Source organism: Pongo pygmaeus, chromosome 1 (genome assembly GCF_028885625.2).
Source record: "Pongo pygmaeus isolate AG05252 chromosome 1, NHGRI_mPonPyg2-v2.0_pri, whole genome shotgun sequence".
In the NCBI taxonomy this organism is placed as follows: domain Eukaryota; kingdom Metazoa; phylum Chordata; class Mammalia; order Primates; family Hominidae; genus Pongo; species Pongo pygmaeus.
In genome coordinates this window covers 177,303,330-177,319,672 of record NC_072373.2, presented here as the reverse complement: position 1 = coordinate 177,319,672, position 16,343 = coordinate 177,303,330, and the positions used below count along the sequence as shown (strand labels likewise).

General features: G+C 54.1%; 2 protein-coding genes across 2 annotated transcripts in view; one reads left to right on the top strand and one right to left on the bottom strand.

Moving 5' to 3' along the window:
* Positions 1-16,343, bottom strand: part of SLC1A7 (solute carrier family 1 member 7) — a 55,769-nt gene that overhangs the window by 28,144 nt on the left and 11,282 nt on the right. The window contains 1 exon segment of the mRNA XM_054487399.2: positions 121-336. Within this exon segment, the coding sequence (XP_054343374.1) occupies positions 121-336 (216 nt within the window).
* Positions 8,190-16,343, top strand: part of CPT2 (carnitine palmitoyltransferase 2) — an 89,801-nt gene continuing 81,647 nt past the window's right edge. The window contains exons 1-2 of the mRNA XM_063655788.1: positions 8,190-8,521; positions 14,695-14,968. The gene's annotated coding sequence lies outside the window, so the exon portion shown is untranslated. The remainder of the gene's footprint in view (positions 8,522-14,694; positions 14,969-16,343) is intronic.

Genomic DNA, 16,343 nt, shown 5'->3' with positions numbered 1-16,343 from the left:
AGAGTGATCATGGCCTCCGTGATCACCCCCATCCCCATACCCCGTCCTGGCCTCTGGGGGACCTGGCAGAGCAGGCTTGGGCCTGGCGTTCCCAAGCGGGCTGTGGGTGGCAATAGTTACCGGATGAGGTCCAACAGGGCATCGGCTGAGCTCATGATGGGCTTCCCACTCTGCTCCGTGGTCTCCTTCTGGGCCGCGCTGCCTGGGTGGATGATGGAGACCATGAAGATGCCCACGATGACAGCCATGAAGGTGGTCCACAGGTAGTACGCCACGGTGAGGACGCCCAGGCGGCTGGAGGTCTTGGCATCCAGGGAGGCAAGTCCGGACATCAAGCTGGGAGGGCGAGGGGGTCAGGGGCTGTGGTGGGAATGCCAGGGCCTGGTCGAGCACTCAGCGCTCACTCAGCCCCTCCTGGCCATGCCCAGCTGCCTCACAGTGCTCCAGGGAACCCCGTTCTTCCAACAATCCAGTCCTGTGCTCCTTCCAGCCTCTCTTTCTGCTCTGCCCTCTCCCCCACACCCCAGGGTGCAGGCCACGCACGTCTGCGCCTTGAGACCTCTGCACTGCTAGGCAGAGAGCCCAGGCCAGGGTGGCTGTGGGACGGTTGGGATGCTGTGGGGGGAGTGAGAGATTAATTAAGGAAATGCGTGTTCTTTGCTTTGTTGCCCCAAGTTTCCCATGCTTGGTGTCCTCTCAGAAGCTTCCTTCACTCTCCTGACTCCTGCCCACTAGGCAGGACCAAGCTTGGGCTACCTCTGAGGTCTACCTGCCTCTCCCCCAGAGCGAGGAGCCCATTCTAGGACCCCCACAGCCCCTGGCTGCTCCATCAGGACCCTGCCTGTCTGTTTGTGAGAGGAGGGACGAGTCTGACTTCCCTGTGGGTCCCGAGAGGACGGCACTGCAGGCGGGCTGGGGGCTGGTGACCCGGGTCCTAGTCCCAGCTCTACCAACTGGCTGTGTGGCCTCAGGCAAGCAAGTCACTCCCTCCCCCATCTTTGGGCCTCAGGATCTCCATCTGTAAAATGGGGACATCTTGAGTTTGTGCCTGGGCCCAGGCTCCTTGTCATAGGGGGCTGTGTTGAGAGGGCTGTGGGTCTCTCCCCTCTCGGCTCCTCCCCACTCCTAGCCACCCTGGCCTGGGCTTTCTGCCTACCAGTGCAGATCAGCCCCAGAGTACTGGAGCCCCGGAGCCCCAGAGCGACTCTTCTTGCAGCTGTTGTGGGGGGTGTGGGATGGTGGGGGGTGTGGGGAGAGTGAGAGATTAATTAAGGAAATGCTTGTGCTTTGCTTTGTTGCCGAAACGATTTTTCCCCAAAGCCCTTTCATTCTTTCAGATAAAGAAGTATTTGTCTGGTTTTAATCATGTAAACAAGAGCAGATAATCCCCAGCCACGCTCCTCTTATCATTAGATTCCACGCAGCAGCATCCAGCCCCAGGCTGAGCATGAACACCGGCCCCCTCCCCCAGCGGGAGCCACCGCCTGTGAGGGCCCTGCCCTGCCTGCTCACTGGCGCAATGGCTTACTCTTCTGGTAAGACACAGTTTGAGCATCCCCTCCTCCAGGAAGCCTTCTCTGACCACCAGGCTGAGTGAAGCCTCCTCCTCTGGCTCCACAGTCCCTGTGCCTCCCACTGTCCCTGCCCCCACCTCACTGGACTGTGGACTCTTTACTGGAAGCGCCTCCAGGGTTGGGCCAGGTTCTGATTGAATGCTGGGTCTGCTGTTTGGTAGCAGACTGCTGAGTGAAGGAGTGAATGAATGAATGAATGAATGAATGAGTGTTTACAATCTCTGCTCATCCTCATCTGCCAGGATGCCGTATGTTAGTGATGGGCTTAGGGTGGGTCTTAGACATAAATCCTGAAGGGCTCATAATGGGATTGTGCAGCCAGAGGAAATGGGGGGCTGCCCTGCAATCATTATCCAAGAGAGATTATCCCACGCAGGGCCGGCGCATCAACCCAGGGCCAAACAGTCCTCCCACGATGACAGAACCCCCCACAGTGGGGTCCATCCGCCTCAGGCCACAGGGAAGCCATGTCCCCGAGAGCAGGCCCTGCCTGAGGTCACACAGGACAGCAGTGCCCGGCTGGGCCAGAACTCAGGGCCAGACCCAGGCCTGTCCTCCTTCATTCATGTGTGTTCAAACCTTTCGCACATGCCCACTCCGTGCCATGCCCTGTGCCCACAGGAAGAAATCAGAACGTGTCCCTGACCTCAAGGAGTTCCTAATCTGCCAGGGAATGGGGAGGGAGATGGAAAGGACACTGGGCCACAAGTGTACTCAAATGGCCCCTGGACTATGTGGGAGCAACAGAACCGCAAGGGAAGCGGGGACAAGGAAATGCTGTCTTTATTCAGAGAAGGGGGAATCACTTCGAGCTAGGGAAGTCAGGAAGGGCTCCCTGGAGGAGGTGGCATTTGAGCTGGCTCTTGGAAATGGGAAAGGATTTGGAGATGGGGCAGACATGCCCAGCAGTGAGACAGCGGAAGGCACAAGGGAGGCTGGAAAGTGTGAGACACCGTGCTGTTCGATGTGGTCCGAGCTCAGGTAATATCTGAGGATTAGTGACAGATTGGTGATAGAAGGGATAGAGAAGATAGGCTGAGCTCAGGAGTAGGGTGGCCTTGTGGCACTTCAGCACAACTCAGGCAGCAGAATTCGCTGGATGTCTAGAAGGGAGAACTAACAATTCCTTCCATTTGAGAAGATCAGAGTACACATGGTGTACTGGGAGGGTCACTGAAGTAGTATTTGTAAGATCAAAAACCTGACCTAAGAACTCACCAATGCAGATTAGATAGAAAGGGACCGTATAGCAGCCATCAGGAGTGATCGTGTCCCTGGAAGGGTGTTCCTAAATCAATGCTAAGTGGAAAAGCAAGTTACCAGATTGTTTGCATCTCTGCAGTGAGCCCTGGAACCTCCTGGGATGGTGGACTCCCTCCGGATTTGCAGTCTAGGCACATAGACGTGTCTGAGGGATTGCATGGAGTGGGGCGCAGGTGAGGACTGGATTTCAGAAAAGGATAAAGGCCCCTCAGAAGGCCCCCCCTGGGGACGAAGAGGCCTAACACGGGGATGGCGCCAACTCAGGGACAGACTGAGATGTGAGAGGGAGTGTAGGTTTTAGACAGAGCAAGAGGGACCCCTGACCCCACCCTGGGGCCCCCATCGGCTCTGGACAGAAGAGCACCCATGGACGAAATGGAGAGAATCCTGGGACCCAAGTCGTTCTGTGCTGGAGCCTCCCTCCCTTCCCACAAATGGTGGAAAGGAGAGGTGAGCAGCCGCGGGAACTGCTGGTGACAGCTGGCAGCGCAGGCCAGCCTCCCCTGGAATGCCAGGGCCACGGCAGGTGAGGGCGGAGGCCAAGAAGAATGGGAGCTGGGCATGCAGAGGGCTTGGCTTCCACTCGGAACTCACAGGCACAGAAAGGAGGTGTAAGGCCCTGCCCTTTGGCTTTTTGAGGGGTTCCTTCCTGCTGAGGCTCCTCAAGGTCCCAGGCTTCAGGGTCAAGCTGTTAAAGGTGACTTTTCTGAGAACTTGCAGCTGGTGCCCAGTGGTGGTGGGAGACCAGGTCGCGTGGACAGGCACGGAAACAAGCAAACTCTATAGGAAATGTAACTGTTATCTTTGGGTGTTATAAGTAATTTTTGTTTTGTTTTGACTAGTCCTTCACATTCTCTATTCTTTCTAGATTGAGCCTGTCTTCTTGTGTGATGGAGAAGACACCTCCTGGAGGACCCAGCAGCCTCAGAAGCCATCATCTCTCTGGGACTTTACTGTTCCCTGGACACCTGAACACCCAGCTCACTGGATCCTTAAACAACCTTCTGAGTGAAGCACTGTGGAGTTCCACTGCGAGCCACATTTGTAATTTAGAATTTTCTAGTAGTCACATTAAAAAGTAAAAAGAAACAGGTGAAATTAGTTTTTCGGTGAAATTAAGTTTAATACTTTATTTAACCTAGTTTATTCCAAATATTATCATTTCAATGTGTCATCAATAGAAAAATTTTTAGGCTGGGCACGGTGGCTCACGCCTATAATCCCAGCACTTTGGGAGGCTGAGGCAGGTGGATCACCTGAGGTCAGGAGTTCGAGACCAGACTGACCAACATGGTGAAACCCCATCTCTACTAAAAATACAAAATTAGCTGGGTGTGGTGACACATGCCTGTAATTCTAGCTACTCGGGAAGCTGAGGCAGGAGAATCGCTTGAACCCGGGAGGCAGAGGTTGCAGTGAGCTGAGGCCACGCCATTGCACTCCAACCTGAGCAACAAGAGTGAAACTCCGTTTCAAAAAAAAAAATTTATATTGCTTCAGGTTTTAAATTTTAAATTAAATTAAATTTAATTTAAAAGTTCAGTTCCTCAGTTGCACTGCCTGCATTTTAGGTCTCAGTAGCCTCCTCTGACTGGTGGCTGTTGTATTGGACAACCCAATACAATAGTTCTGAGTTACAGATGGGGAAAATGGAGCACAGGGAGATGGAGGCAACTGGCCAGGCCCCCCAGTTTGTGAACCATAACTTCAAGATTGGAACAGGGATTTCTGATTCAGAACCTTGTGGGGTTCCCCCCTCCCACAGTGCCTCTCTGTGGTACAAACCTGGTGTAACTCCGGTGGTGGGGGAAAAGGTCTGGTTTGGGCTATGATTTTATTTTTTATTAATTCTTTGAGACAGGGTTTCACTCTGTTGCCCAGGCTGGGGCTCAGTGGCACGATCATGGCTCACTGTAGCCTTGACCTCCTAGGCTCAAATGATTCTCCCACATCAGCCTCCCAAGTAGCTGGGACTACAGGCACTCAACACCATGCCTGGCTGATTTTTAAAAATTTTTAGTACAGATGGGGGGGGGTTCTTGATGATGCCCAATCTGGTCTTGAACTCCTGAGCCCAAATGATCCTCCTGTCTTGACCTCCCAAAGGGCTGGGATTACAGGTGTGAGCCACCCAGCCCAGCTGACTATGATTTTAATGTGATCCAGCCCATGTAAAGCCTTTTTAATTCAATCTCGGAGTTCACAGCCTGCCTGTGGTAACAAGCCTCAGATTTGTGGTGAGCTTCTCATTGTTGGAGGCATCCAAGTGGATCCTGGATGGCCACCTGTTGAGATGCTAGATGGAGGCTTCCAGATAGAGTGGGAGGTTCCATGAGGATGACTTCAAACATTCCTTCTGGCTCTGTGATTTATGGTGAGGGGAGAATAGGCAACCACCTCTCTCCCACTCCACGCTTGGCTGGGTGCTCCTGGGAGCACCTGAGGTGTTTGAGGGCCCCAGGGAAGAGCCTCTGGGAGTCTGGAGGCTGGAACTCCCTCCTGAGCCATCTGGCCACCACTCAGAGCCCAGGGATTGCGGATCAAGAGATTGCAGTGATTAGAGACATTAACCCGCAGAGGCAGTGGGGAGGCCCAGCCTGTCTCAATCTGGTAATTGCTCCACTTGCAGGGGTGGGGGAAGGGAGGCAAAGACTGCCAGGCTCCCCGTGGAGGGAGAAAAAGGCTGCTGACTGACCCTCCTCTGGTTCTCGCACCAACCCCTGAGGTGGGGGACTCCTGACCCCATCTCACACTGGGAGGTGCGGGGCAGCTCTGCCGTTTGCCAAGCGCTGGTTACAAAGGTGAGGGATTAGAAACCACGCCCCCATGAAGTCAAAGTTGAAGTCGCACCTCCCTGCAGAGAGAGCCAAGAGAGCCTGCAGGCTGCCCAGCTGCCGGGTGCCCCTCCCCCAGTTTGGGGTGACTCACCATTGCCCTCCGCAACCATCCCAGCTCCTTCCCTGCCCTGGGTCCGCTGGGGCTGGGCCGCTCTCCTCCTCATCCACTCTGCTCCTGGAAGTACCTTTGCACTGGATGTTCCTCCCGCCTGGAACTCTCCATCCACCATCCCTTCCACAACCCTGCCCCAATGTCCCCGACCCTGGGTCAGCTTAGACATCACTGCCTCTGGGAAGCCTTCCCTGACTGCAGCCATCTCACCCACTTCCCCAGGGCACCCTGTGCTTCCCAGTTTGTTACGGAGCACCCTGCTAGTGGGCTCAACCCGAATCCCCAGGGCCTGACCCAGCGCCTGGCACAGGACGGGCTGGCAGGGAGTGCCGGGAGCCCAGTCCCCGCCTGCTTCTCCTTTCCTGTCCTCTGGATGCTGCTCAGCTCTGAAGTCTCCACTCAGGCACCACCGCCCTCTGAAGGCCGCCCTGAGCCCTAGGCAAGGCGAGGAAGTTCCCGTAAGCATCCCTCACTCACTGGGAGCCCTTGGGCATGTGACTGGGCCTTGGTGTGCCTCAGTTTCCACTGAGGATGAGTGGGGATGATGCCGGTTTGCTGTGAGGCCAAATCTTGGGTTGGAGTGGCGCATGGCATGTGATAAGTATGCACTGCATTTCAATTGTTATAATTTCCTCTGTCATCACTGTCTGTCTGTGACCACCTGCCCCAGCAGACTAGAACTTCTCCAAGGCAAGGCTAAGTCTAGTTTGGCTCTAGGTCCTTAGAACCCAAGGTCTGGAACAGGCCTGGGTGCAGGGTGGCTGATGTGTGTGATGCTGAACGAGGCTGACATTCTAGATCAGACGTGAAAAGGATGACTTGTGTGCCCTGGTGACTGAGCAGCCATTGAAAGTTTCCTGAGAACAGATCACCAGTACCAGCCTTGGTCCCCGGATGGGCTTAGGGGAATGCCCACGGCGTTGTGTGTCTGTGTGACATCGAGACAGTTGGCACCAGAAATCTGGGAAGAGATGGCTTGGTGAAGGGACAAGGAGCCTGAATGACTGTCCCGGGCAGTAGAGAGGGTGTCTAGAGGTCAGCTTCAGCACTCTGCTTTCGGCCCTCTCCTTTCTGGTCATTTTAATCAATGGCTTGGCCAAGGCCCCCGACAGCATGTGGAGCAGATTTGTGGAGGACAGGAAGCTGGGAGGAACAGCTAATGTGTTGGATGAGGGAGTTGGGAATCCAAGCAGACCCCAGCAGGCTGGGACCACAGGCCAATTCTGACACAATGAGCCTGAACACAGACATGTGTTGGGCCGCACTTGGCTTCCACAGCTTGGAGTACACAAACACCGGAGTGGGAGGAGGAGACCGAGCCGTGGCTGCACACGTGGGGAAGGGACTTTGGGCTTTGTTTGCTGCCAGCTGGTGAGTCACCTGGGACGCGGGGCTGCCAAAGGGCTGGTGGGCCCCCCGTCTGTGGCTTCAGAAGCCTGGAGGCTGCTAGAGGCTGCTGCAGACCTGCCTTGACTCATTGAGAAAGGGACGGTGCGGGGTGTGTGTGTCCTGTAGAGGGCAGCTGGGGTAGGCAGCAGGTGACAGAGGCACGTGCCTGGTTGCAGGGAGCAGCTGGGGGGCTGGGGGGGCAGGTGCTGTGTGGTCTGGAGCACAGCAGACCTGGGAATGCTGGGGACGATGGGAAAAGCCCTAGGGCTCTCAGCTCAGCACCAGGAATAACTTTCTGGCAGAACTGTCCTGCTCTGGCAGGAACTACCTTGAGAAGTGGTGACCTCCCAGTCACTGGAGGTGTGCAAGCAACTTGCTAAAGTCACACAGTAAGTGGGTTCAAGCCCTAGTCTGCTAGCATGACAGCATCCAGTCACAACCTCCTGGCAGTGGGAGGACCTGAGGGACAGTGAGGAGCCCCAAGCCCTGCAGCCAAGTCCTTGGGCTCTGGCCTCGGCTGACCGAGCCACAGAGGCTCTCCCCAGCTGGCCCTGGGATGCAGCTGCAGGAAGTCCACCAGACAGGCCGCAGGAAGGAGGCTTCGGGGGTCTGCGGGCAAGAGGGGTCCCTTCAGTCCATCTGAACATCGTGGCTTACTCTTTTTTTCCCCTGAGCAGAAGGCAGGCCCAACAGCTGACAGCCAGTGCCATGCCCATTAGCACCAGCTACAAGTCATGCTTCCCAGACAGCTCTGCCAAAGCCCCATGCTCAAGCTGACTCCTCCTGAGGCCTGAGGCAGCATGCCCAGACTCCCACTCAGCTAAAGTCTGGGCCATCTGGTCTCAGCACACGCTCCCAAGGGCAGAAATTCCTCCACCACCTCTGCTTGCATACCTCAGAGGACAAAGAACTCACTACCTTCTGAGTCAGCCCCTCCACTATGAGCTGGTGATGCTTATTAGGAAGTCCTTCCTGGTGTCACAATGAAATCCGCCTCCGGGGAAGAGCACTGGGCCACACTGGGCCCAGCCAGCCCTCTGGAGCCACATGGACCAAACCTCTTTGCCTCCACCTTGATTTCCATGGAGGGAAGGTGGGAGAGAGTGTGGGGCTCAGAGTGTGGGCGATGGGTGCTGCTACCCTGGCATGCCCTGCTGCCCTCTGAAGGTCCCTCCTTCTCAGGCCTGGGTGCCAAGAGGGCGCTCCACTGGGACCTGTGCGAATGACAAGCTTGAACTGGATCAAAAGCAAAAGCTGGAGGAGCCACAGCTGCAGCCCTCAGAGCTCACCGTCAGACTGCCGGCCATTCTCAACCATTCTCCACCAAGAAGGCTGCATTCCCTAAGGTAATCAGGGCCAGGTCCAGTTTCCAACTCCACGTGAGCTGAACCCCCCACCCCTTCCTTGCCCATGTGGCAAAGACCATGAGGAGTCAGGGGAACTCAGGTCTCCTGCCTCCCCTCCCTGCACCAGCAGGGCCCCTGGAGTCTGCCCGGCACAGGGGCCTCTCTCCAGCGCAGCGGTTCTCCACAGAGAAGGGCGGCAGCACAGTTTTCAAAACCTCATCCACCTTCCCAGGCTCTGAGATATGTGCCCACCCTGCCCGGTGTTGAACATTTGCACTGGGTGCTGCTGCGGGGCTCAGAAGGGAATGAGGTGGGTCTGTGTTCTTCCTGGTGCTCTGGCCAGCGGGTGGGGAGACCTGCAGCAGAGCAACACCAACCCAGGGGTGGGGGTGGCTGTGACTGAGCGGCCAGAGCAGGGGCAGCCCTCCAGGCATCAGGCTGGGCCTCCCAGAGGAGGGCACAGCTGGACGGAGCCTCGAAGGCCAAGTAGGAATTCTCTAACTGGAAGGGAGCGAGAGCATGGAAGTCTGTGGTGCAGGATAAAGCCTGGGAGTTTTTCGGAGTCACCAGGCTGGAGGTCTGACCCCACCCGCAGCCCACAATGGGCCACGTTTCCGCTCTTGATGAGTAAGGCAAATCATCTGACTGGGCAGGAGGGCCAAAGGCAGGTCCCAGGGCTCACACCAGAAGGTTCAGTGGAGCTCGTCGAACTGTGGCTGCCCCGTGACTCGGAGGGCAGCATCCGAAGCACAGGCTGTGCCGGTTTGGCCCTCTGGCCACCCGCTCCTCTGCCTCCTCCTGCTCACGGCTTGTCCTGGGGAGTCTGGGCAGCCCCCTGCACACTGGCTCCCAAACCAGACTTTGACAGCTGCTTGGCCCAGGCCCATTTCCAATAAGTTAGAATGTGGGTGTTTGGGAGTTTTCTGCCAAACTAGAGTTCCTCAGGAAGGGGAGAAGGGAGTGTTGAGTTTCTCTGGCCAAACATGATTTCCTGATTCTAAGAAAAATCAGTTTAAAGTCCTTACAAGAAATAGGAAGGAAAACAATACATACACAATACAACACACACACACACACACACACAACACAGCTTCACAGACAAACCCACACCCACGCTTGGCTGTCTTTGCTATGATGTGGAGCTCATAGAACACTCTACCATGTGCAGCCCTAGTGAATCACAAACACATGGATTCAGTTTCCCCTGAACGACGCCTGGTTTAAGAAACTGAAGAATGAGGGGAGAGAAGGGTTTGGCAAAAAGCAAGTGGAGAATTGGAGGCTCTAGCTGGATCCAGATGCTGGTCTGACTTACCCCTAATTCCTTGTGTCAAGCTTGTCTGGGGATGTGTGAAAACAAGGCTCAGTTGACCTCCCAAGGTGGGGTGCAAAGTCTAGCCTCAGTGGAATTGGGCCATAATGGGCCACACACACAAACACACACATGCACACAAACACACACACAGAGCACCTGCCGGGACCTGCTTTGTAAATTAGCAGACAGCATTGTGCCTATTTTGTGCCTGAGGCTAAGAGGGTGAACTTGAGGTGAGACCACAGTCCTGGGGCAGGGCAGCTCCCCCAAGAGTCTAGCAGCCTCCCAAGTGCCTTGTGACAGGAAAAGGGCTTTGCAAACTCTGTGCCTCCCAAGTGGGTGAGTAAAACAGGATCACCAAGGTGAAGATGCAGCGTGGAGATTCTTATGACACCACGTTGGGGGAAAACCAAAGCAAGCAGGCTACAGATTTATTTTTGTGGAAGATACTTTTTGGGTTATACTGTAAGTTGAAAGCAAAAAGGATTGGGGTAGTGACAAGTGGCCTGCTGGGGGGAGAATGAGAAAGTAAGGCTCCCAGGCCCTAAAGGCTTGACTTTTCTAAATAAAGATGTAATTGGCATGGCGTTAGTGAACTGTGGCAGCACACGGAAGACAGCTGAGGAGGGCAAACCCATGGGAGGGGGGCCCCAGTGCAGGTCCCGTCCAGACAATTCGTTTCTATACTAATGTAATGTGAGGCAGAATTTTCTAATTTTTGTCCAAGGCTTCTCTGTTCCTGGGTGGACAGAGCAAGTTCCCCTGCAGGCAATTTTATTTTGCAAAGAATCTTTTGAGCAGCAAATGTCGGATGAGAAGGCAGCACTGTCAGGGGAAGGGAGGCGCTGTTGTGGCTTGATGGACACCTCCTCCTTGAGAACTTGAGATCTGCAGAGTTATGGAAAACTGTGCCCATTTGCACCAGAGGATCAGGGCCTTTTGAGAGGAAAAAGACTAAGACCTGAGCCCCAGCTCCCTGTGATTTGAAGTTAGCACCAGGGTACGCTAGAGTCCCCCAGCTGATTTGGCCTGGCATTCAAGGCCCCCAAAATGAACCCAGTAGGAGGGAAAAGGGAATTGGGGCTCAACTCCCGGGGAGCTGATCTCAGGACATGACTGAGGCTGCTTTAGGAACAATTATCGAGCACTTCGGGGGGACCTAGGGGCCTGGAGGCATTCCTGTGGCCTAAGCAGCACTGTGCACCTGCAAGGGGCAGTGTGCAGACTTCCACCAGACCGTGCGGGACCTGCGTTCCATAGGGCCACCACGCGGAGGGAACCAGAGCAGCAGGGCTGGTGGCAGGACCCCATGTTCCAGCTCTGTTTACACCAGAAGCTTCCACTGAATGAAATAAGCTGACTGTGGCCATGGGGTGGAGGCCTCCAGAGGGAGACACTGGGCTTCCTGCTGGTACAGGGGAGTAGGACCATATTCAGTGTATTCAGTTTCAAGTCAATAAAGCAAAAACAAAGTATAATTAATTTTGCCCTTGAAAATCTCTTAAGTTGCCCATAGAGTCCAGGAGGTATAGTTTTGTGTAAGTTCATTCAAGACAGTTTTCCTTCCAGCCTTGGAGTGGGTTGCTGTTTCTTTAAGCAAACACCAGATGAGACCATCAGCATACACTTAGAGGCCGTGATCTAAAACACCGACCCCTCTGCAGCCCTAGAAACTCTCTGGCTTCAGGGAGGTGCTCACTGTTCAGGAGGTGCCTGGGCACAGAGGCTGGTGGAGGCAATTCAGGCCCTCCTCTCTCGTGGCGCTCACCTGGGGCAGAGCCCTTGGAAGGAGGAGTCTCCTGTCTCATTTAAATGATTTTCTCCCTTTTTCAGAGCACATGTAATTGAATTCACTTAAGTTAAATGCACATATATATGATGGGACTCCACTATAAGGCGGGGGTGGTAGGGAGGGCTGAAATAAACTGAAAATGGCAAACCTGGAGTTACACTGGGTTATACAGTTAAATAATTAAATGTACCCACCAGCAGGCAGATTTAACCGGTGGGTTCCCTGCATGGTGAGCCCACAGAGAGGCTCTGGCCAGAGCCTACATATGACTGTCCTTGCTGGCAAGTGTCTTGATCTCTGGGAATGAATGAATCGGTATGTGGCATATTTGATTGCCCCTTGCTAGCATCAGGGGACAGGCCCAACCAGCTCTGGGGCCCAGACAGTTGGGCTTCTGATCCCATCAGCCAAGGACCTCACCCTGCATCTGGTGAATTTACCAGTAAGAATAAGAACAAACCTTATAGAGAAGAAATCACAGTGGCAGAATTAGCAATGTGGAGTGAGAGGATGGTTTCTTCTCTGTTATCCAAAATGTTTGTAATTTGCTTATCTAATTTTTTTTTTATGAGACAAGGTCTTGCTTTGTTGCCCAGGCTGGAGTGCAATGGCATGAACATGGCTCACTGCAGCCTCAACCTTCTGGGCTCAAGCGATCCTCCCACCTCAGCCTCCCAAGTAGCCAGGACTACAGGTGCCCACCATCATGCCTGGCTAATTTTAAAAGTTTTTTTTTTTGTAGAGATGGGGTCTCACTATGTTGCCAGGGCTTTATCTAAATTTTTAAAATATGAAAACATCTTTAAAGGTCAGCTCCTAACTGTCCTCCAGGGCCCATTCAAATGCTGGTGGTGAGGCTTTCCCTGAACTCTGCTGCTGCTGCCCTCCGCTGCTTCTTATTCATTGAAAATGTATTGATCAGGCACGGGCAGTAGCAGGCCCTGTATGGAGCAATGAGAAATCAGATGAAAGGGGGAGAGTTATATTCTTCAGAATTATTTTTACAGTAAGGGAGCAGTCCTTGTTCAGAAGAAAGTTCTTGATGAGCTACTTGGACAGAAGCTGAGCAGCGGCTCCACCCAACCCAAGCCGGCTCCAGGGACAGAGGTGAGCAGAAGTGACTTCTGAAAGACATCCAGCTGCTCTGGGGACAGAGGAAGAGAGAAGGAAGGTTCCGGGACAGAAAAGGAGGTGGACACGCCCTCAGGCCACCCCGATGACCCGAGCCCTGGTATATCCTCCTCCCACAGTGTGGCAGTGCCTGTGACTTCTATGAGAACCTGACAAGGTTGTGGGATGTCTCCCTGTGGTTATGTGGTAGAAGACTTTAACTCAGAAGACTGGTGAGGACAGGGCTTCCTGCTGGCCTCGATGACCTGCAGTGCTATGCTGTGAGCCGCCTGTGGAGACAGCTGGGGTGGGGAGCTGCAGGCAGCCTCTAGAACCTGAGTGGCTCCACTGCACAGCTGTCAATGCTGGGCCCTCAGGCAGCAGCCATGGGGAATCACTTCTGTCCATACCTGAGGGAGCATGGAGGCGGATTCTCCCTGGTTGGGCCTTCGGATGAGAACAGAGCCCAGCGGACACCTGGATTGCAGCCTGAGACTCTGAGCAGAGGACTCAGCCAAGCCCATTCAGACTGCTGGCCCAGGGACTGAGGCAACCATGAAGTGTGTTTATGTCACTAAGTTTGATAATTTGTTACACAGCAATGGTAACGAATACACACAGACACACACACAGAGAACCAGGAGATAACTGAAGGCACTACTTGAAGCAAGGAATGCTGATGTGAATGGGAAGCTGATGAAGGCTGCTTGGTTGTAGGGGTGAAGGGCAGAGAAAAGCAAGAGGCAGTAAGAATAGGAATTGGGCCAGGTGCGGTGGCTCACGCCTGTAATCCCAGCACTTTGAGAGGACAAGGCAGGAGGATTCCTCAAGCCCAGGAATTCGAGGCCAGCCTTGGCAACATAGTGAGATCCCCATCTCTACCCAAAATTTAAAAAATTAGCTGGGCATGGTGGCGTGTGCCTGTAGTCCCAGCTACTTGGGAGGCTAAATCGGGAGGATCAATTGAGCCCAGGAGTTGAAAGTTACAGTGAGCCGTGGTCATGCCACTGCACTCCAGCCTGAGGGACAGAGTGAGACCCTGTCTCAATTAAAAAAAAAAAAAAATAGGAATTCATGACAGATAAGGAGGCTTTGACTGTCATGGTGCAAGGAATGGCTCTGGGCGCCAGGTGAGTGCATCATGGAGAAGTAGGCAGGACCTGGCCAGTGCCCCTGCGGAGGCCCTGTGGATGTGCAGGTGTGCACGACTCAGGTGAAACAGGGCATGCTGCACGGTCTGTACCGGTGTTGAGGGAGCACCCAGGTGTGCCTCAGTCAAGGGTGGCTTTCCAGGGCAGGGGACAGGTGAGCTACAGGTGCTAATTAGAACCGTGAAGATGGAAGAGGCCACCCAAGGGGCTTCCTGCTGAGAGCAGTGACAGAGGTGGCCACGGGCTGGGGGAGCATTCATGACACATCTAAGAAGCCTGGTGATGCTTTAATAAGTTAGAAAAACATGGGACATCTGCCAAGCATGGTGGCTCATGCATGTAATCCCAGCACTTTGGGAGGCCAAGGTGGGCGGATCACCTGAGGTCAGGAGTTCGAGACCAGCCTGGCCAACGTGGTGAAACCCCGTCTCTACTAAGAATTCAAAAATTTGCCAGTCATGGTGGCAGGTGCCTGTAATGCCAGCTACTTGGGAGGCTGAGGCAGGAGAATTGCTTGAACCTGGGAGGTAGAGATTGCAGTGAGATGAGATCACGCCACTGCACCTGGGCAACAGAGTGAGACTCTGTTTCAAAAAAGAAAAAAGAAAAACATTGGACATCCATAATGTACCAGGAGCCATGCTGGGTCTTCACGTACATTCTCTTATTTACTTTTCATAATAACCCCGTGAAGGAGGTATTCTTCCCATTTTATAGATAAGGACACTGAGGCTCAGATGCTAAAAGGCTTGTTTACGTTTGCACATCTAGAGAGTGACTGCAAAACCCTGTTCCTGCCCTGTAGCCTTTGCAGATTTCAACCACCCCCTCCCATGCTGCCTGCTCCCCCGCCACATTGTGACAGATGAAGCCACCACTGGTCAAGCGTGGGCTGCACTCAGCTGGACTGAAGCACACCTGTCTGAGGAGGGACTTGGGCCAGGGGCTGGGTTGGAGAAATTCTAGAAAAAAAGAGCCCACAGCTGGAAGATGCCAGATTATGGGAAGAGTGACTGAACTCGGCTCCAACCCCACTGGCCCCACTGCCATCCCACTGGGCCTCCTTTCTCCAGAGCAAGGTGTGTCTGTGACCCCTCTATGGCAGCCCAGGGGCCTTTCAGCCCTCACGTCCACCCTTGCAGTCACCCACACTTCTTTACACCTCACCACCTCCCTTTGCTTGTTGTTTAGATCTCCAGCTTCTGAACAAATCTGTCATGCTAAGTACTGGGCAGAGGTCAGTGTGAAAGACAAGGGGGTCAATGACCTGATCCCCTCCTGGGATCTCAGACAAAAACAAAGATGCACATGACCCTGCCCATGGAGGAGGCCACGCCACCGGCCCGACCCCTCGACAGTGGCCTTCTTGTTCAGTGAGATGAGTGGCTCTTCCGAATAGGGATACTAGTTGGTTTGCTCACATAGATGTCACTACTGGACTAAAAGATGCCTGTCCCCCATTGTGTGGCATGCCAGCTGGGACCGTGAGGTCACTAAGCTAACAACACTCAGCTCATGCAGGTCACACACAGTGTCAGCATTGGAGACAGATCATCATCCATTTTACCAACAAATGGGGAGGTGGAAGGACTTCCCACACAGAACCTTGAGCTAGGTCTTGAATACAGAGTGAGACTTTAAATTAAAAGAATTAAAAGAGGGCGTGCATGGCAGGGGCTGGGCAGGAGCAGGAGTGTGGAGATAGACCCCTGTGGCATGCTGCGGGACTAATGGGTGACCAGCCTGGTTCCAGGTCTTGGCATGGGGAAAGGGTGGCTGTTTGTCCTGGAGAGGAGGTGGGAACAGACGTCCTGGGAGCCAGGCTTCGAGGCCCATACCTGCAGGTGGTTGGAACTGGAAGCTGGTGAGCCCAAATGGAACCCCCTGCCCCCACCCCCCCACTCCCCCACCACTGCCCTGTAGCCAGGACACACTGCAGAAAACGCTTGCCTTCCTGGGTCACAGCTTGGAGCCCCTGGGGATGGGAGGACCACAGCCTCCTGCTGGGCTCCTAAGCTGTGGAGCCAGAAGGTCTGACCCCAGGACAGTCAAGAGGTTTAAAATCCTCAGAATACTTTTGGAGCTCTGAAAGCAAACCTCTGCTTGGACCCTTTGGGGTTCTGGCTCAGTCAGCTCAGGGTCAAGCCTGACACCTGAATTTTTCAAAGCAGCTCTGGTGATTTTGCTCTGTCTTGGTAACAACCTCACACCAGAGTGGCTGTTCCTCAAATGCAGGGACACCCAGCCCTGGGCTGGCCAGGAGCAAGAGCTCAGGGACAGTGTGGATGGACTCCTGGCCAGGATCGATAATAGGCCAGCTTGAGGCCAAAGGAGGGAGAGTTCAGGAACGAGGGGTTTTGGGACTCAGAAATGCGTCATATTTCCCCCATGAAGGTTTAATTCTCCCTTCATAGGAAAATGTTAAAGTGGTTCCAATTCTCAGTGACACGGTTG